This window comes from Syngnathus leptorhynchus, chromosome 2 (assembly GCF_054491065.1).
Source record: "Syngnathus leptorhynchus isolate UIUO chromosome 2, UIUO_Slep, whole genome shotgun sequence".
Taxonomy (NCBI): Eukaryota; Metazoa; Chordata; class Actinopteri; order Syngnathiformes; family Syngnathidae; genus Syngnathus; species Syngnathus leptorhynchus.
The window spans coordinates 16,146,437-16,168,279 of NC_141196.1; the positions used below are offsets into that span (position 1 = coordinate 16,146,437).

The following is a 21,843-nucleotide window of genomic DNA, read 5'->3' on the forward strand; positions in this document are numbered from 1 at the left end:
GGTATTGTCAGGCATAAAATGTTTTCCATCCCATCACATTTGAAGTCAGCGTGGATTAAATGACAGCTTTACACTGAGGATAACGTGTAAAATGCCTTAAAAGGCTCGACTGTTTGCGCCCAATAGCACGAGATGACATCCACTGCTTTTACCCTCTTTTGGTTCAACCGGGGTGCCTCTAACTGTAATCAGCGCATCCTCCAATCCCCGGATCCCAGACAACAACCTTGACTGGCTTTGCCTTTCCTACGACAAAACTAATTGAGCTTAAAATTGAGGAGCAGTTCCACTGCACGTCAGATTCTTGTCTGCTGACCTTCTAGCTGCAAACGTGTGAGGCTCCTTCCTGCTGCCACATAGCTGCAGCGGAGTAGCAGCTTACATTGCATTAGAACCACTGATTCAGTTGTCATATGGGACTACTGTGATGCTTACATTTGTATGACATGATAGAGCAGGAAAAGCTGTGTCAAACTTAATAGAAGTGCACTTTGTGTGTATATTCTTATATTGTTAGTGAATACAACATGTGGGATTTCACCTCAGGGTTACCCAGAGTAGACCATACTAACTGCCAGTGAATGTTATGAAAAATAAATCCTTGTCACTTGCTGTTTTGTCTTCCAGTCTCCTGTTCAAGCATGGCGGGGTTGTCACATATTTTCACGCATGTACTGCATTCATTTAACAGTATGTTTGATATTGTGCATGCTGAGTAGTTTTGCAAAATATCTGATACAGTATAATGCAGGGCAACTTTAAAAGGTTAAAATGACAACCTTGTTGTTAACAAACCCATTCTGATATAATTTGCTCAGCATGGATTTGGGACTCAGCTTTCGGCGACAAATGTTATCGTTCATTTTCCAGGAGGAGTCCAATGCTCATTCCACTATCAATAAAAACTGTGATTTATTTTATGATTTTTTTCTTAACTGTGCGAGTCTTTGCTGCAGCTCTATAATGCAGGTGAACTAATGAACACAAAATCACCGTACAGTACAGCCACACATTGCCGCACATGGAATGTATTACATGGAACCGCTATTCATTATGTCCATAGTCAGCCTATAATATTTTTATTCATACATTGTGAGCATAAAATATACAATTCTAGATTCTGCTCAATATATGTTTGTGTAAAAAGAGGCGACTTTCTAAGCAATGTCCGTGTCAGCCATTAACAAAGCAACTAAGTACTTCTTCAGGAAGGAAACACAATCATTTAGCCATGCATTCATTGCATGCCTGCATAGTGCCCCTATGCAATTATAGCTTCCCATTATTTGATTGGGATGGACAGTGCAGCCCACACCGCTCTACTATTACAGATCTGCTAATGCTTTAAGCTACCCAAGCATTGCTGTTTGCATAAAATCAATTAAGTGGCTAAATGGGTCATTTCCAATTTAGCTGTTGGTGTGTGCAGGTCAGAGCACTCTCTCTAATAGTTCAGTTCCAGAAAGTATAGCTTTGTGTTTGAGAGAAATACTAACAAAGGTTATGCACAAGAAAACGAGAAAGTTATAATGGTATAATAATTTTCGTACTCATAGACCTCAACCATTTGACACGAAGGCCTACATTTAAAACCTGAATTTGATTACTTCTCATATCACAATGTAATAACAATAATAATAATAATAACAATAATGATAATAATAATAATAATAATAATAATAATCATCATCATCATCATCATCATCATAATCATCATCATAATCATAATAATAAACAGCTATTGTTATTACTCCAAGTAATAATTACTACTACTCATCATCATCATCATCATCATCATCACTTTTACTACTACTACTACTACTACTACTACTACTACTACTACTACTACTACTACTACTACTACTAATTATTATTATTATTAGCATTTTATAAGCATTTTTCTCTCCTCTGGTTGGTCAGTAATCCAACTTTGACTCACAAAACATATGCACACATTTTAAATTTAATAATCATCAGTATCTCTGGCAACTAGGATGTATTTTATTAAACTTTTGAAATGTTTTTGTCATGGTCACATTATCCTCACAAGTAATACAATTCAGGGCATGAGTTGGAGCTTGAATAAGAATGCTCATTTTTTAACAAACAAAAATGACCCCTTTATAGCATGTAAAACTCCATTCATTTTCAAAACGACTTCTTCTGTTCAGGGTCATGGGGTGCACGTTGGATGTAAGGCAGAATACATACTGACCTTTTCACCATCTGGTTGCAAGGCAGATATAGATACAAACAACCGACTGGTTGTCACACCCACATACGCACCTACACCATCAGCCACTTCAGGTAAAACTAAAGAGTCTTAAAAATTGATGAATGAAAAATAATTAAGATGGTTTCGCTTCAGTCCTGTAGATGGTGGTGATTCACTTTGCAAATTGCTTGCAAACCATCAACCAAAACAATGAGAAAAAGCACAACATGACCTGAAACAGTCCCGAAATGTCCCCAAGAACACTTTAATTGAAATCTGTCACTAAAGTGTGAACTATGGGTTCCTTATCTTTCTCGACCTCTCACAAAGTTTGATGGAAATCGAGTGCATACTATAGTTTTTCGCGCACGCAAACGCAATCATTCCAGCAGACAAAAAGAAAAAAAAAACCCAACCAACAGACGGACACCATCCAAACTGCGTAATGCCTTGAGCATTTTCACAAACCCGTGGGCGTCCTCGGGCGTTACTTGGATACCATGGTTGCAAACTTATCACCTCTGAGTCACGATTGGTGTGAGAGAGAGAGAAAGACCCAAGGAGGGAGAGAGTGAGGGTGAAGGGGAGGCGCCGAAGTTGTCCGGTGAAGCGCACCGCTTGTCCAAACCTCTGCTTCGCAGCGCGTAAAAGAAAAATGCTTATTTAATTCATCTGAAGCGTGACTAACTGAAGCAGGTCACTGACAGGACGTCTCGTCTAATTGCCATTACGTTTTTATTTTAAATCTCGGAAAAACATCCCAGATTGCCCGATGCATCCATGACTCTTCCCGGGAAAACAAGCGTCGTTCTCCTGCTGGTCCTCCTTACGGCGCAAGGTAAGCGCACTGAATAGCACTGCACTTACAAAAGCTAAAACAAACCCAGGAAGTCGCAATTTACACGCGCGACACTACTTCATCTGTAAACAATCGTGGATGGAATCGGTTTTAGTTGAGTTGATAAAAGCGCGTCAGTGTGCACGAGTCCAAATACGCATGTTTCTGGAATCGAGATTAAGATGTAGTGGTGTTGGGAAAAGGATGCTACTCATAATTACGGAGATGAGGAAAGACCTTTTAGCACTTGAGGATAAATATATTTTTTAAAACCTTTTTATAATGTGTTATCAGTGTGGTGAGAGCTGGCTGCAAAAGGTTTGAGAAACACCTCACTGTGATGCAGTGCAATTGTAATCAGGGTTACAAAATCCAGGAGAGTTCCAAGTAGGAAACTTTCCACGGGAATTAGCAATCAATTATGGGAGTAAACCAGTAATGCACAACATTGAAAATACTGCTGTTGCTATAGTATATACGGTACTGACAAAAACAGCCAAATTTCACACAAGTATGGTCAAATATATTGATTTGTGATTGCCCTAATTTATAAGTTTAAAGTTTTGAACCGTCGCTTTTTTTGCTACTACGCAATGCATGAGTGAAGTGAAAAAATGGAGTAACTGAGGTACTGTAATGCCCTCGCATGTGGGCAAGGAGAGCACTTCATTTTGCATGGTTTTCTGCTACACAACAAAACGTTAATATTTATGCTTTTATAATGGTACCTTTCCATTTAGTTATGCTCAATATTTAGTCGGTAACCATTTAAATTCACTTTTTTTTTCAATTTGGAAATTTTACAAAATGAAAAAATCTTAAATCCCCAAAGAAATTTACTGGAAAGTTGTCAGAAATGTTCTACCTTGTTACGATCCAGTGTGCACTGGAAACCACAACACTCAGTGTATTTCCTATCTCTCTGGCTGTTTGTTGTACAGGGTTTGTGTGTGCTCTCTATCCCTAATGTTGTGGCCAGTGAAAAAATATGGATACATAATCATAGCCATATGTCAACCCTTGGAGCTAACGCAGTTAATACAAACACGGTTGATGTAGATGCCTTCTGCAGGGTTGTGGGTCTCTTGCAAACACACAGGCCAGAGGTCATTTTTGGACACAGCCTTCAACCTGAAAGCATTGTTGTGTCACTTGACAGCATTTATTGCATTAAACTGGGTTCTTATGTTTTATTTTAGATGCTGGTGTTTAATGGCTAATTCTCAAAAAGCGTGGTGAGATTTGCTTTGTATTGCTCAAGTATGTTCATAGTTTTCACTTACTAACCAGAATGCATGCATCATGTTAAAGAAAAGCGAAATGTAACATCATATAAGATGGCTGCATCACAATCCATCTTAGCACTCTCCAAATACCCTGCAACTATGTGAGCAGCGTCAATGATGACAGACAAATAAAAATTGGAATGTTCAGACAGTGCTGCAACAAAATTAGGGTCTCCAACCGCCTGGCAGCGGCCCAGTACTGGGATGAGTATTTCTCTCTCTCTCTCTCTCTCTCTCTCTCTCTCTCTCTCTCTCTCTCTCTCTCTCTCTCTCTCTCTCTCTCTCTCTCTCTCTCTCTCTCTCTCTCTCTCTCTCTCTTTCTCTCTCTCTCTCTCTCTCTCTCTGCTACTGCGACTCAGGCCATCTTACATTTGTTTTCTTTATACTCCTTTCATCATGTTTCATTTGCTATCTTGGCGAATCATTTTGAACAGTACGCGCAGGAGAATATTTTTTTTTCAAAACAAATATTTTTATGTCGTATGGGAGATAAGAATATATTTAGATTTATTACAGTCATATCATTAATAAAATGACGTGTGCTTTATTTTGTGTGGGTTTAAAACACCCACTTGAATGGTCCAGCACCTAATGATTTCTATTATTTGTGGTTCCACCAGTTTTCAGTGTGTTTTTAAATGTAAATAGCTACTGGTAGTTTTATCATGGGGTCCTTAAGTGGCTCTCCAGAGGGCCATTTCAGCATTTCAGCAGTGTTATTTGAATTCCTGGAATTTATTTCACAGTATAAAGTGAAGCTAATTTTTCAGGAGATGGTCTTCTCTAGTGAATAGGAAGCCCAGAGCATAATGAGCATCTTTCCAGATGAGATATAATATTATCCTTAAATTGAAATAATAATAATCTTGGTATTTGGACTGCTTCAACAACACCTTTTCAGCCTGTCACTCAAACTCTGCAGTGTGTGACACAGCTACCGCATGTGTTAGGAATCGGTGCTCATGCTAAATACCTCTGCGTTTAAACGTTGCTCCCAAAAGATCCAAAGTCTTTCCCAAGAGAAAAGTGCAGCGCAGGGATAAGAAGTGCTTTGATTCTTGAAAAAGTTTTGTTCTGTTCAAATATTTTTAAACTTTTCACTTTCAAAGCCCTAAGTGCAGAAATAAATATGCCCCATCCCCCAGAAGCAGTGCTGAGTGCTTCACATTGTCACAGCGTAGTCATTGTGTGCACACCGTTGAGTCACACACAGCCTTTAACTTGACGCATGGACATGGATCGACTTCTCTCTTAGCTCTGCTTCATCCAGATAGCTTTGACACAACCGGCTAACCAAAATTGGAAAAATGTCAGGAAACTGGACAATGAGTACTTGCAATAGACACAGTTAGTTGGTTGTTTGGGTTTAAACCTGAATAAAACAACAACACAAAAAAACCAACGGGAGTCTTCCTTCTCCTTCTTTGCTCAATCCTTTGAGGGGTTGGATCGTTCTGAACTGGACTGTGTGTACAGATCACAGCCTGAAAACACCCATGCAGGAACTCGCAATGGGGGGTCTGAATTGTGTGCTGCAGAGGATATTGTCTCCTGGCATCCATGATCGGCTAATATGTCAACACAAGAGATGAAGCGCTGAAGCTGCAGTCAGTCGCATCAAGCTATTTCCGAAGAATAATCTGACTCTAGTGACTTGCAGGTGTACGGCATACAAAGAGCTAATATGACGCCCTTATGACATTCAAAAAAAGAGTCAGCCTGTGGATGGGTTGTGGTGCACATCAGCAAATTTTGAAGATGAGACAGTGTCTTAAGGTTTGGGATTTAGTGATTGAAATCAGCTGAATTGCATAATATGTTTTAGCGGCCCAAGGCAGTTTGCCTGATGCAGCAGCTTAGAGGGATGTCCAGCCAAGATGGCATGAAACAGATCTGTGGTAGGTTATGGGCCTGACCCTTTATCTCTATTTACCTTGGATATAAAAAAAGATATGTTCAGCTGACTATTAATATTCAATAAAAAATAACACAACAGAAAGATGTGATTACCTTTTTTTCATTTGGAAAAAAAAAAGGAGAAAATTAGTCACACTGTCCTCGGCAAAATTAGATAGCACACGGCAAACAAAGGACTGACAATATTAAAGTCGGTGCATTTCATCTTTACAGATGCTTCGTCTGCTGTGGAGCCAGTTTGTGTTGTGAAATAACTAAGAATCCAAAATGAGCAATTGGGTACACATAAATTGCTGAATAACACGTAAAGTCAGCGCTACATAATTGATAAATAGGTCAACTAATCCAATAGATCCCAAGCCCATAGTAATTGCATCTCTCTATGGCACATGCTGTTATCCTATGCCTTCATTAGAATTAAAAGGTGTGTTTCTGAGGTTTGGCACTTATCTTTATATGTTTACGATGCACCCTGCAATTAACAATGTTGTGGAAAACAGGTTCAAAAGTCCCTGTTAGCTAGAAAATCAATTTTCTTATATTTCAATTATTAAAGTTCACAAACCTACAGCCATCTCTACACATTCATTGATTAAAACACAACAGTTTGCCATGATTTCACATAAGTTTTAAAATTTGAACAAAGAGGGGGGTTGCCCAACATTTAAGAGGAGGTCATTCCAGAGGGAAGGACCGGAAACAGAAAAGAGGCCATTGGATGAAGCACTGCGTTATGTACCCTAAATATAAAATCACTTTTGCTTTCTCCCTTTGAGTAACTTTGTTGACACAAAGCCAGTATTGCTTGGATGTGCTTGCAAAGGGATGTCCTCTTGAATCACAGCGTCTCCAAGTGTGTTTGCTCTTGCGGCAGACTTAAATGCTCTTGTGAGTTTGATGCTAGTAAGCATCTCTCTGGTTTCCCTCCCAGATGTAATAAAGTTGCATAGAAGTCGAACAGGCATTCAGTGAGAATGCGTGTGGTTGCCCGTCGCCTAAGGCCCATGCGGGGGCAGCAGGATCTGCTTAGCCCGATTGCCGTATCGTTATTGCCACTGAGACCCCACATTCCCTTCCCCACCCACTCCCATACGCACATTCAGAATTACAACAGGAGGCCTAAGCAGAAGCCTCACCCTACCACCTATGAATTGAGTTAAATACATTATACTTCACACAACGAGCACACACAAACGCACGCCCGGCTGCCCGGCCGCCCGCCTGCACGGACGCCCGCATGCACGCACACACACACACACACACACACACACACACACACACACACACACACACACACACACACACACACACACACACACACACACACACACACACACACACACACACACACACACAGCCAGGGGTGCGTTTGAGACCTGTGGAAAGTCAGAAGTAAACAACTTGGAACCTATAAGGTGAGATTTCAAAGCTTCCCTGTAAAATGTAACCATTCCAAGAAGCATGGTTGACTCAGGTATAACGTCAAAGCTGCTTTTTTTGTGAAGTGGCAATCTCATAGTAACCTTTATGATAATCTAGCAGTCTCTGCCTTTGTTTTTCTTGATTCATTATATTTTTATCAAAGACATATGTAATGCAATCGGCCCAGCTCCAAATAGGCAAAGTCTGGACTTATTGACACCCTCCTCCACAAAAATTTGTACAGACACTGGTCAACAATTTTTTACAGATTTTTAAATCACTTTTTATGTCAGAATGAAACTCATTAAGTCACTTCACCATTGTTCCTTGCCACCAATATGCCAAAAGACGGCGATAACTACTTACTTACTATATGTCCAAAGCAAACGCATCACCTCGGTTCATCATATAGTTCGTTGGCTCCAAGATGCCACAAGTTAGCAGCAAAGCACTACATTTGTCTAAATGAAGATCCTCAATTAATTTCAACATAGTTCCTTGGCACTGAGATGTTCCAACATGAAGGCAAATCAATACTTTAGACTTAGTACAAGAGCAAATATAAGTTTCTTTCAACTTCTACTGCACCGTTCCTTGTCTTAGGTATTTTTCTCCTCTTTTCTGAAATGAAGGATTGAACAACATTCGATTGATTTTATTTTCTATTTTGTAGTCTACATCTGCTCAAGTGATTACATTTAGCAGCCACTTATAGTGTCAGGTCACGCCCATGTGAACACTGATGATTTGCTAATGTTGTGTGTAATCGCCTCCTCTGTTTTGGCCACACTGCAGAGACGAGAAGACATTAGCAGTGCTTACTACATCAGCTGCAGCTGCAAGTGCAACACATTCTCGTCCCAAGACAGCAGATAATTTGATTCTCATACCGTGATCGCTGATGCGAGATAACGTACCAATTGTTGTTTTGATTCCATTGTTTGTCGTAACTAGCACAATAATACAAAAAGTGCTTAACTGGTGAGGTCTTGCCACACACTGTGATTGAAGGGGACATATTATTGAAAATTGACTTGTAACTGGTTAGCACATTTGCATCACAGCTCTAAGGGTTGGAGGGGGGGGGGAGATCCAAGCTTTTCCTTGCTAAATCGGCATATCCTACTTGTGTGGATGTTCTCTAAGTACTTACTCCCACATGCCAAAAACATGTTCTTCAGGTTCACTGAATAATACAAGGTCTCAACCCATTAAATTCTTCCGTGTGGGATTTTTATAACTATAGATGACCAATTACAAAATGATAGCCTGCTCTGCTGTGTCTCGTGCAAATGCAAAAGGGCCAAAAGGTCACAATAAAATGATGATTGCTAATTACTGATGTCTGCAAAAGCTGCATCCATTTTCCAGACGAAAATGTTCATAATTGTTTGTTTCTAAAGGCAAGGGTATTAATCATGCAAGTTTGATGACCTTGGATGTTTTGACCCTCATATTTGATGTGTTTCTGTACTGATCCAACCGTCTCCATCTCCCTCCCCAACTCTACTTGCCTCATATTATACCTGGAACGCTTCTTAGCTCTCCCTCTGCTCAGCTCATTCAACAGATCATTCACTTTGTGTTCACTGCAGATGAAACAAACAAAAAAATGTACATAAAAATGGACATAATGAGTTTTTTTGTGCCATGTATTGGTTTCTTAACTGATATGACCTTACTAATTGTATAACTTCACATTACTTAGGTGCCATGTTGATTACAAAATATAAAGTCTTACTCAATGTCCAGCTCTGGTCGTCGATGGCTGCTTGTTTCAGATGTTTTTCTCCTCTAACATAATCAATTCAAATGACCAGCTCTGAAGAAACCCGATAACGAGATGATTATTTGAATTAGGTATGTTGAAGGAGAGAAACATCTAAAATATGCCATACAGCTCACCTCAAGGACTGCGTCTGGTCATGGATGGATGGATGGATGGATGGATGGATGGATGGATGGATGGATGGATGGATGGATGGATGGATGGATGGATGGATGGATGGATGGATGGATGGATGGATGGATGGATGTTTTTCTGCCAATTACTGTATTATCTGGTTCAGACTTGACAGAGACAAACAAAGAAAGATACATTTCTTTCCTAGTCCCAAACATTTTTTGGCTTGGAGACATGTCATTGCATGATAAATTAACATTTGCAGTGAATCAGACATCGACTGCCACATCCTCAGAGATTAAAGCGTGCCATCAAGAGGCCACTGGATTTCATGCATCACTGAAACAAAAATATCACATGCTGTTTGAGGCAAAGGTGAGAGAATGTGTGTTTCACAAAAAAAAAACTTTAGATATATATAATGCACACACGGGAACACATAGGAGCCCCCATGCAAAGACCATGTGTTGAAATGAGTGACTTGAAGCTCTTTGACTTTATTTTTGTTGTCTAACATCACCAGCAGGACATCAAAAAGCCTCAAAAGCTATTCATTGTTCACACATGCACACACGCACGCACGCACGCACGCACGCACGCACGCACCACACACACACACACACACACACACACACACACACACACACACACACACACACACACACACACACACACACACACACACACACACACACACCTCAAGGACTGCGTCTGGTCATGGATGGACACACGGATGGACACACACACACCGTCAACCATGTATTATTGGAGGGTAATTAGTTTCTTCAGAGTGTCCAGCACTCATTTCCATCCTCATCCTGTTAAGCACATGCCTGATCAAAGAACCTCCCATAGGCTTTGGCTCTTTGTGTTCCTGGAGCCATGAGATATGGAGTCACACTGGCTAATTCTCAATCATTGTGGTTATTTGAGGCCGAACACATGTGACTGCTCAACTCGTTTTCATTCGTCCAAGAACAAAGACTGTCACATTTTCGTCACGTCATCCCATTTTGATGACCAAAATTGTTCAGTCTAAGCTTGAGCAATATGAGCAGGTTTCTCAAGGGGATGAGAAGAAACCGTACAAATTTAACAGCTCTCATCCACATATACATTTTCTATAGCACAAATTAGGAATGAGTCGGAGCCTATCTGGACTATATTGACTTTGAGCGAGTTAGGCAGGAGACTCGTTGCTAGCCAGTCAAAGAAGACGTATAGACTAACAACCGTTCACTTGCACACAGATGGGCAATTTTAGAGGGATGGAGAAAAAAAAACTATCAAGTGATTTGAACCACAGAAATTCCCTCTTGCAGATGACCTTCCACTGATCGTTCCTGCCCATGTGTGGATGCCAACCCCTGCAACTCTGTGCTGCTGCTCAGCGGGCGTATTTTATAGTATAATAAGGACGATAATCACAATGCGTTTATTGAATTGATTTTTATAATGATTCAGAGGGTTCGATGGATGCTTTTGACATATTTATGAATGAAATACGATGACATCCACCAGTCTGCCTACACCTTGATCGAACTCATCGAAATCACATTAGACCACCTGTGCCACTGCTTACGCCTGCTTTGAGCTGGTGTTAGGGCTCGTGTACTGTCAGTTACCAAACTGTCAGGTGCTACCGGAGCAGGTAAATAAAACACCCTCGCTCTGTCCAGCCTGTCGCAATGTGGTCTGCCAATTTCCCAAACACACTAAATGAGGGTTTGCAATGGCACAACATTCAATATACGTCAGTTTTTAGACCAAGTGGGAATCACAGGGAATTACAGTATTTTCATCATATAAGCCCCCCCCCCCTTAAATCCTCTTCTAGGTTGTTTAAAATGTTCTTGATCTTATCTGGAGCTCAGTCACAGTGAATCACATTGAGCTGTTATGAAATCTTCATAAAACATCTAAAGTCATGAATGTTTTACCACCAACTGTGTTGCTGTCACATGTGCCTTTGTGAATGCACTCTTGGCTTTGCACAAAGCAAACCTTTCCTTCTAAAAGCCTATGCCGCTGTGTTCTTTGATGTAATATTTGGACACCCACTTAACAGAGGCCAAGGTTATAATTAACTTCTTTTACATTGTTTTATCACTACTCATATACTTTGTGGCAGCGGGAGTAATGAGAATTAAAGTTCCAGCATAAAAAAAAATACATAGCTCAACTTATTTTTCAACAGTGAACACAAGGTCCAATTAATTGACTGATGATAATTGCTCTGCTTTGCCCACACCCAATTAGAGGCTTAGGCAAGGTTGTGGGTGCACCAAATGCTTAAAAGCAGGTACCAGGCATTGAGATTGCACGTCTCAGGAGGGTGACTGTTTCATTACTCCGGAAGCCTCAGCTCGCCTGTGCAGTGACCCCAGGAAACTTTTGCAAAGACATTTTACTATGTGCCAATTCAGAACTAGAAAAAATAATCTCCCATATCTTTTGGGTCAAATCAAATGTTAATTAATAACACACCATAAAAAAATAGCGACACCTATTAAGTAAAACAATGGAAAAATGTTCCTCATCCTGGTCTTTTGTGTTATTAACTTTGGGGTTAGGGTTGGGTGGGAAGTCAAAACAATCATGATAGATTCTGGTGTGTAAAGTCTGCCTATGTGTGGCAAAGTGCTTATTGCCTCACCTGATGCCTTTTTTCTTAAAACTTCTGGTTTTAGTGATCAGCAAACACAGTAGAGTAGAACCTCGGATCGCAATGCTAATTTTTTCAAGAAGGAGCCTTGACAAGCAAAATCGTTGAGTTAAAACAGTAAATTTAAGATCTACATACCTTGACATTGATGAGGCAGTCCGTGTCAGTGTTTTCCTTTCTTTGTTTTGTCCACTGGGACTTGGCTGGTAACCCCTTAGCAACACTAGCAGTTTTTGTTTATTCCTCAAAAATGAACTTATGGTCAATCTCTTTTGCACTTCGAATTCCAATGACAAGTCCATGCCACAGACGCCTCTTTCATACTTGTCTATGATTGCCTATATCAGCTCTATTGTTGTTCTCGTCACTTTCCTGTTCTGCTTTTCTCCTGCGTCTTTCTCGGAACCCATTTTTTTCTCTCGTACAGTATTGCCTTACAGTGGTCTACAACCCGCCAAACAACAGCGCCAGCCAACGCCGAGTAATGGCAAGTCGAACAAAATCTAATTTGTTTACAATAGCTGCGTGAGTCGGGTCGGTTTCCGAAACTTTGTTTGAGAACAGGAACAAAGATTTCCTGAGATTTGCACGTGAAAGCTAAATACGTTGAGTTTTGCGGTGGTTGACTTTCAGGGTTCCACTGTATTTGGGATGGAAAAGACAGAAACGGGCACTTGACAAAACAAGCCTCCTCAATTCAATTGTTGTGGGATTGTGCAATCAGAGGAGAGGTGAGGTTGCTTGCTGCCACATTTCACGTCTCACATATATGCTGTGCGCATTTCAACAGTACATTCAATTAAATCTAGCAATTTCAAACTCATGGACATCATTCGAATATAAAAGAAAATCAATACAAAGTGCAGACTAGAAAACCAAAATTGAAATACATAATTTCATTTATCATTGCGTTCTTTTTTTTCTAATTAGGTATGATGCAGGTAAGGCTTTGTCTCCCCTCCCTCCTCTGATCACATGTCCCTGGTGAAGGACGTTTACCACCTCCCTATACACCCCTACAAGGCTGTGACATTCTTGTACAATATTGAATCGAAATACTTGTTTTCTCAGCTTCCCCTCTGTCTTACACCTTTATTTTTCGTGCTGCTCTCCAGATTGACGTGTCAGTAAGGTAACCTTTCAAATAAGTCACCTCCGTTATTTCCCTGGACAGGTCAGAAGAGTGGAGAAACACAAGCCAAGAGCCAGATGCGCACACAACAATGCGGCCTTTAATGTAGGATGTCTACATTCTGTCATCACGTGTAATCCCCAGGACAATAAAGGTACACAACTTCCTTATGACTTTCAGAGTTTAAAGTCATAAAGAAGTTGTCTAAAGTTTAGACAGTGCAGGCCTCAGTAGACTCATCTTTATGTGCATGTGCTTTTTTATTAATAGCTATTTATAGCATTGTTGGTTAACAGCGAATATCCATAAGGGAGACCTCACATAGTGGTTTTGAAGCCCTGTATAAAAATATCCTTTGAAAGCAGCATGTTTTATTTATTCTTCGGTGAATAGCAATGTAGCTTTTTGCGTGTACATGGGAGTTGGGCTCCAGTTGTCCTATAAGTGAAGCACATTGACCTCCATATATCTCGTGGTTAGTGCAGAAAAGGAAGTACAGGTTGATTGTGGGGATGGCGTTGAATTGTGTGTGCATCATTTCTCAGCTTAAAAGCCTTGGCGGAAGCATCGACCTTGAAGTAACGTACACTCGATAATTTTTTATTTGCCTACCGTATGTTTGCGTAGTTTGTAACGTCATTTTCTGTTGCGGCACAACTGTGTCCCATTGCACAATGCAAGGTCAGGCAAAGCGTGCTTAGTTGAGTTTGGTGCGGAAGAAATGATTGCAATGCTGACCTCATTAATCTTCCATATTCTCCATCATGAATCATGTTGGAGTTAATATGGATGCATATGGATGCTGATAACTGCAATTTTGATGACTCATGTTTGGATAAATGTGGAGGCTTCAGAGCTTTGTTAGGACTCTGGCGCATAGTGCTGGTGGTGTGAGTGTTCACTGTCCCAAGCGAGGCAATATTTTCTGCTCGGACAGGCGTGAGCGGCTCTGTATGCAATCCCATGCAGAAGTGTTACTCCTGGCACTTTTCCACAATGTGACCTTCAGTTCAACCTGACAATGGTCGAGTCTGTATTTGACTAAAAAGTCCAACAGTTGTTTTGTCTATGCTTCTTGTTCTTAAAACTTACCCACAAATTACATTTGACAGTTTCTTATGGCATGAAGTCATGAAGATTCTGCAGGGGTTAGCTTCAAGGGTATTTGCAATCCCCCATTGCCAAGATAGCTTTCGACACTGTAGTCCTTTTCCATCAACTCTTGCAAATTTGGATGTCAGACCAGTAATTTAATGTGTGCATGCACACAAACAGACTCACATGTGATTTCCATCATCATCTGCTCAGCACTCTTTCCAAAGGTGAAGTAAATTTACAGAGACAGACTGTCACGCTTATTGGAAAACAATGTGATTGTATTTAATGAATGTTCATCATACTACATCCTGTATTCCCATTTTACCAAAGCTGTTTGTCTATGAATTTCTTCCATCAGGCTGTTTTGCGTCCAAAGCAGAGGACCGTTTATTTCGGAGGTTATTCCGAAGGTACAACCAGTTCATCCGCCCAGTGGAGAATGTGTCTGATCCGGTCACTGTGGAGTTCGAGGTGTCCATGTCTCAACTGGTCAAAGTGGTAAATTAACCTTAAAAATTATTCTCAGAATAAAAAGCAAAAATATGTTTTATTGAGGCTATAACCTTAAAAAATATTCTCAGAATAAAAAGCAAAAGTATGTTTTATTGAGGCTATGCAACAAATGTGTTCTTGGCAGGATGAGGTGAATCAAATAATGGAAACAAACCTGTGGCTCAGACATGTAAGTTGCGTTCACCCCTAATGTTTTTCCCAATTGTTGAACTTATGTGACAAAGAATTTCTCTGGTTTATTGTTATGTTTTCCACTGCCTAGGTTTGGAATGACTACAAACTAAGATGGGCACCGGTTGAGTATGATGGAATTGAGTTCATCCGTGTTCCATCCAATAAGATATGGAGGCCTGACATTGTTTTATACAACAAGTAAGACCGATGGAACACTCTTTCAATGTTTTGATTATCTTTTGTCATGCCTACTTATTACCCTACTTACCTGAAGGGAGAACAAATTGACGACAGAATGTTCATTGCATTTATTTATGTACATTGTTGATTTATCCACGAATGGGAATGGCATCACTCTGAAATTTTTTTAAAGGCTTACTTATAGTTGAATGATATCTTAATTTAGGCTGCAAAATGAGACACTGGATCTGTGTATTTCATTTTCCATTTTTAGACACAGAACAGATTACATCACACGATACCCTTAGTTATTGCTGTTTGTTCTGTCTGCTGATGTGGATTACTTTACCAAAGCACTTTGATGAACACATGGCCCCGTTTTCGTATTTAGCTCACCGTGTGCTGACCTTTTCGGTCGAATGTTGTGAAGACCTTTACGTGAAATAACATTTGAGTTTCTTGGGCATGCTCTTTTGTAGTGCTGTGGGAGACTTTCTGGTGGAGGATAAAACCAAGGCTCTGTTGAAGTTTGATGGCACCATTACTTGGGTTCCTCCGGCTATTTTTAAATCCTCTTGCCCCATGGACATCACCTACTTCCCGTTTGACTACCAGAACTGCTCCATGAAATTTGGCTCATGGACGTATGACAAGGCCAAGATTGACTTAGTGCTTATTGGCTCAAAGGTACGAAGATCCCAAAATGGCATTATTTCAAATTGGTCATTTTGCGTAACGTTCTATGCACTGCAAGACAAACTCATGACTTGTTCAAATTTGTAATGACTTAGGTAAACCTCAAAGACTTCTGGGAAAGCGGAGAATGGGAGATCATTGACGCACCTGGCTATAAACACGACATCAAGTATAACTGCTGTGAGGAGATCTACCCAGACATCACCTACTCCTTCTACATCCGCCGCCTGCCACTCTTTTACACCATCAACCTTATCATCCCCTGCCTTCTCATCTCGTTTCTCACCGTGCTGGTCTTCTACCTCCCATCCGACTGCGGCGAGAAGGTCACCCTGTGCATTTCTGTCCTGCTCTCTCTCACCGTGTTCCTGCTGGTCATTACGGAGACCATCCCCTCCACATCACTCGTCATCCCTCTGATCGGCGAATACCTCCTCTTCACCATGATTTTTGTTACGCTCAGCATCGTGATCACCGTGTTTGTGCTGAACGTTCACTACCGCACTCCCATGACTCACACAATGCCCGAGTGGGTAAGGTCAGTGTTCCTCGGGGTGCTGCCGAGGGTCATGCTGATGAGGCGACCAATTGACCAAGGCGGCTCATCTACTGCCAGCATCACAGCGGGGACGGGCGGAGGAGGGAGCGGCGGAGGGAACAAAAAGAGAAAGAACAGCGTCGGAAGCGGATCAGGAAGTGTGAGCATTGGGGGCATCACAGGGGGCATGGCGTGCCCACCGCTGGATGGTGCAGCAGGTGGAGGAGGGGCCTCCTCAGTGGGCGGTTCCATGAACTGTATCGAGTATGGTGAGATGAACCGCGACAATAAGCGGGATATGAATAGAAGATGCCCGTACAGAGGCAAGGAGGTTCCGACACCTGTCCCTCCTCCCAAGGTGGCCCCCTCATCTCAGGGCCCTCAGACCCAAAGACCCCCAGAGTCGGAGCTGCCCAAACTGCCAAGGGCCTTGAACTCCCCCTCTCAAGTGAATGCTGTTGTGGCATTCTCTGTCATTTCGCCTGAGGTCAAGCAGGCCATTGAGAGCGTGAAGTACATCGCCGAGAACATGAGGATTCGCAACAAAGCCAAAGAGGTATGATCAAATGCAGTGCTCAATCTGTGTGTTATTTATTCTTGCAGTTTTAAAATTGGCAATCAAATCATGAAATTGTGAGTCCTGATTTTATTTGGATCATTGAGGACGTTAAATCGCGATTGACAAGTGAGGCATTTTTTAAGATCAGTGATCAGACAGAAAATTTTGGTGTTGCACCCCTAGTCCATTCCATTGCATGAGACCTTGTCTGTATTTCATACATACAACATAAGAAACCCAGAAAGAGACATACTGAATCAAACCCCCAGTGATTCAGCACTTGAAATATTCCTTCTAAGTCAAAGAACAAAATTGGATGTGTGTGTCTATACTGTGACTGTTAGCATGGGGCTATAAAAGGAGAATAAAGCTTCTTGTTGGAAGGGCTTTGCCCCTATCTCATCCTCACACTCTGGATGGGCCTGATATGTTTGTTGTGCCATCTTTTCTTTGTAACGTTGCAATCTGGCTGTGTAGAATAGCCACGCAGGCTCCTCTCTGGGCACAACAATAGCATTATGGCCACAGCAGCCTTGATCCGATTGTACACACCTGAATGATCAAAGAGTATACCAGGAGCAGGAGTAGACCAGAAGCACACACACGTACGCACGCACACACACATGGACACACACATGGACACACACACGGACACACACACACACACACACACACACACACACACACACACACACACACACACACACACACACACACACACACACACACAACACAACACAACACACACACACATAGACAAGCTTGGACATCTTAGCAATATACAGCTTGAGTGCTAAATCAAACTGTACGCTTACATGTGCAGCCACCTCAATAGCTTGACCTCTATTTTGTCCACATGTGTTGTCCCAGTTTCATAGGAGGGAAAAAAGTATATCTACCTCTGCTATTATAGATGGTGCAAGGCAAATTGTTATAGCACTGTGGTAGAGGTGGAAATAATGCCTGACATGGTCAAACTATTGCCATCAAAAGAATTTGATGTGTTAGGTGACATTTCAACATTCTTTACTGTCATGAAGAAGTTGACCTTTTTAAAATAAAAAATCCAAATACTCGAAGGAGAGCCACATTTGGTTCGAATTATTCTGTTCCAGTGTATAAAATGTTCATGTTATACATCTTTTTGTCATGGTGTTAGTATCTTGTAAGTGTCTTTGTTTGATTGACTAGGTGTTCCAAGTCAGTGACGTGCTTCCAATCTCACCATTGATCAGACAATCAGTTTCCAGTTAACTTACTGCTGCATAGACCGGGGGAAAATGAACAGACAGAAAGTGTTTTAACTGCTAGAAAAATGAGTAAATATCATGTGAGGCCTACTTTAAAGTTCCATAAGATGGTGGATGTCTCAAATCAACATTACTCGGTAGCTTTTTCACAGGATTGAGCCACTCTATTTGTGAAATCATCTCCTACAACTTTCTTCAAAATGCAGTTGGAGTGCAGTGGATACACAGAATATAGAGGAAGGGTCTTATTGTTACTCAGCACAAGAAGATATTTAGGAGACATTCCTACAATCTTCAGACTCATTAATATTTATTATATTTCTGGCAGTTAAGTGCCAGAGATTTTCTATCCAATCATTTTGGTGCAGTTGTGAATGGAGCATGATGATGACCGGAAATTAATTTGTCAATCACTGGTCACGGATCTGGTGTAAGTGGTATCAGAATCCTTCCTAGTGAGATCTGAGCCAGACTAGTAATATACAATGTCCCCTTATTCACAGGGATGGGATGAGCACTGAGAGTCATTCACACCTGCTCCAAAAAGTTCATAGTTACCTGCCGTTGCCGCAAAGCTCTTTTTTCTATTAGACAAGGCTATGGCCAGACAATATGAAACTTCCTCACCACACTTCCCATATGACAAGTTGCCACAGGACTGCACCAAAGTAGTACATTTGTATTAGATATGGCTTGGGCCTCAGCACATAGTGAATAAGTCTGTCAAACAGGTGAATGCTGAAGCGTAAATATGCAGGGATAATTTTAATCGGGTATATTATTATCATATATAATTGATTTGATTGATTTAATATGATTTATATTGTATGCAACATAATAAGCTGCATCTTCTGTCTCTGTCTTCACTAGGTGGAAGACGATTGGAAGTACGTTGCCATGGTCATTGACAGGATCTTCCTGTGGGTATTTGTGACGGTGTGTGTTCTGGGAACACTGGGGCTCTTCCTCCAGCCGCTCATCAGCTTTTTTAAATGAAAGTCACTCGCTGGTCACCACTGTGGGAAAAATCTTTCCTCCAGGTCTTTCAAGTCACACGTTGGACTGTCGTCTTTCCCTTCTCTTCTTCCTCCCCGGCAATCGTCAGTCATCACCTTTCGCCATCAACTGCACATCCCTACTCTTGACCTACCCCGAATTCCTCAATCACCCTGTGCCTCACCCCACTGATGTGCACGCAAGCCATCTTGTGTACTACCTTATAAGTGTTAGTGAAAAAACAACATCTGTTCTCCTGCTCTACTATTTTGTCCTTAAATGCCACTACTGCCACCTTGTATCCTCTTTTTCCATTTACTTTATTTCAAAATGTTCTCTCAGCTATGATGAGACAGTAGTGTTTAATCATTGTGGTCATAATTGCTGTGTAGCATTTGGCCGCCAATATGACATTTCCATCTTAAAAGCTGTTATTCATCGAGTCCAGATCTTCAAGACCTTTTAAGATATTTAATCTCATCTACCGTGATGCTTTGACATTCAACTTCAATTAATCCGTGATTATACTCATATGTCATAACATTCATTTTGCAAATCATCTTTGACCATTGAAATGAATGGGAATGCCATGAATCAGCCTCTCCTCGAAAAAAACTCAACAGTAATATTTGTCATGTGTTTTTTATGATATTTAAGATGGCCACTGCGAAAACCCCCACCTTGATCAAACACAGTTCGATTTAGGTGTACACATGTATAAGGTCAAAATGTTTTTTTCCCCCCAAAACAGTGCACACCACATAAAACTTGAGTAAAGCACACATTTAGCTCAGAGCACCAGAACAGAAGACAGAGTGATGTCCTATTTATAAAGTTAGTAATATAGAGAGACAATCTACTTTTCAGTAATTGACAGCATGATCATTCATATTTCGCTACTGTACTTCTTTCTGACAACTGGATCACGTGAAACACCGCCTGTTGTTTCTTTCTTTTTCAAAATGTATTCTTGTAGAAATGTTTCTCAGATACAGGTGAGAAATGCATGGACTGAACAGAAGACATAGAAATGATTTTATAATTGTTTGCCTCTTTGTCACAATGAGTAGAAATATTCCCAGAGAGACATTTACTACAGACTATACAGTTTGTGTAAAGAAACAATGGAAATTAAACCTGGTGGTAATTTTCTGTCAGTTTTTTGGAGCTCTGTGTATGAAGAGATGAAAGAAGGGAGTAAAAGAAAATACACTGTAATATCAGGAAACTCTCCTTGCAAACACTTTATCAACCCCACTTAGTTTTTCAAGCATCACATAGCATAAACTAGGGGAACTAAGTAACGAGACAAAATTATACTAAGCTGCACTCAAGTGAAAGCGTATGGAATCGGTCTTGCTTCGCTGCTAAGTCAGTGTTAAGACTGTTTTATATTTAATTTATTAGACTTTTTGATTATTCACAGTCTTTTCCACATTTAAATTTTGCATGAATATAATACCCAAGTAGTAGAACTTACGTAGCCTGAATTAAGTATGACTGTTGCTTATTGAAAAATTCTAATCATGAATTTCTTTAACAAATTCTTAAGTTTTATGTGATGTATTTACTGTAAAACAAGTGAAAAAGTTGCTTATTGAAAATTCAAATCATGAATTTGTTTAACAAATTCCTAATATTTTTATGTGATGTATTTACTCTGTGTTTCACATAAAGTTGGGCCACTCTTATTCTTTGTGAGTCCACGCTTGCATTTGCGAAATCTTTGCCAATACATAATAATTTTATATGCATCTTAATCACACCATTGTGGATTTAAGCACATTTAACACCATGGAGTAATATGTGACAACAATGATGTGTCAATGATACATGTTGGCACCAAATTGGATGAAGATTTCTGTCACCAGTTTGGGTAAGGTTCTTTAGGTTTATTTTCTACCTAAGAATTCAAACCCAATTGCTGTACCTATTTACTGTACTTGCTATTCATAGCTGTCGCTATAAATTTTGCATAATGATGTTGCGTCACTTATGTAGTTTGCCCACTTCAGAAAAGTTGATGTGTTTTTAGAGAAGTGAACTTCTGTTCTCTCCATGGCAAAAGTACAGCACAGCACATTCTGTTTTCTTTTCCTTCTTTCCCTCCATCTATCAGCGGTCACAGCTCAGCCTGAATGTGCCTGTCAGCACTGACAAGCACACACATGGAAGGTTCTTGGTGGTCACAAATTTCCCCTCGTCTGATCCCAGCCTGGTTTCAAATGGGCCCAGCCGGTGGCTCTCAGCAACTCGACCAGTCACACTTAATCCCCCCTTGCGTGCGGCATGTTTCTCTATGTGTGTGCACCCAGAACGAGGTGGGGGAAGACTGCACGACACCTGCAAAGTGACAAATGGAAAGTGTGAGCTTCCCCGTATGTTTGTGTGGATGTGAGGCAGAACCTGGATGCTCGGGGATTACTTGTAGAGAAAGGACAGAGTCAAGTTAAAAATATAG

The 21,843-nt window shown here is 40.7% G+C and overlaps 1 protein-coding gene across 2 annotated transcripts; it reads left to right on the top strand.

Annotated features, from left to right (window-relative positions):
* The first annotated feature begins 2,827 nt into the window (after positions 1-2,827).
* Positions 2,828-20,539, top strand: LOC147061057 (neuronal acetylcholine receptor subunit alpha-3-like). 2 transcript variants are annotated; one of them, XM_085905476.1, is made up of 7 exons: positions 2,828-3,053; positions 14,835-14,974; positions 15,114-15,158; positions 15,252-15,361; positions 15,823-16,030; positions 16,135-17,133; positions 19,257-20,539. In XM_085905476.1, the coding sequence occupies exons 1-7, from the start codon at positions 2,996-2,998 to the stop codon at positions 19,380-19,382; spliced, it is 1,686 nt and encodes a 561-aa protein (XP_085761602.1). In that variant the 5' UTR covers positions 2,828-2,995; the 3' UTR covers positions 19,383-20,539. The 2 variants fall into 2 exon arrangements, with proteins under 2 accessions (XP_085761602.1, XP_085761601.1); XM_085905475.1 differs by lacking the exon at positions 2,828-3,053 and adding an exon at positions 14,573-14,700.
* The last annotated feature ends 1,304 nt before the right edge of the window (positions 20,540-21,843 follow it).

Coding starts and splice junctions, on each gene's coding strand:
- LOC147061057 (XM_085905475.1), top strand. CDS start 14,640: ATGCACACAAACAGACTCACATGTGATTTCCATCATCATCTGCTCAGC. Junction 14,975..15,113: donor TGTCTCAACTGGTCAAAGTG/GTAAATTAACCT, acceptor TGTTCTTGGCAG/GATGAGGTGAATCAAATAAT. Junction 15,362..15,822: donor GACATTGTTTTATACAACAA/GTAAGACCGATG, acceptor GCTCTTTTGTAG/TGCTGTGGGAGACTTTCTGG.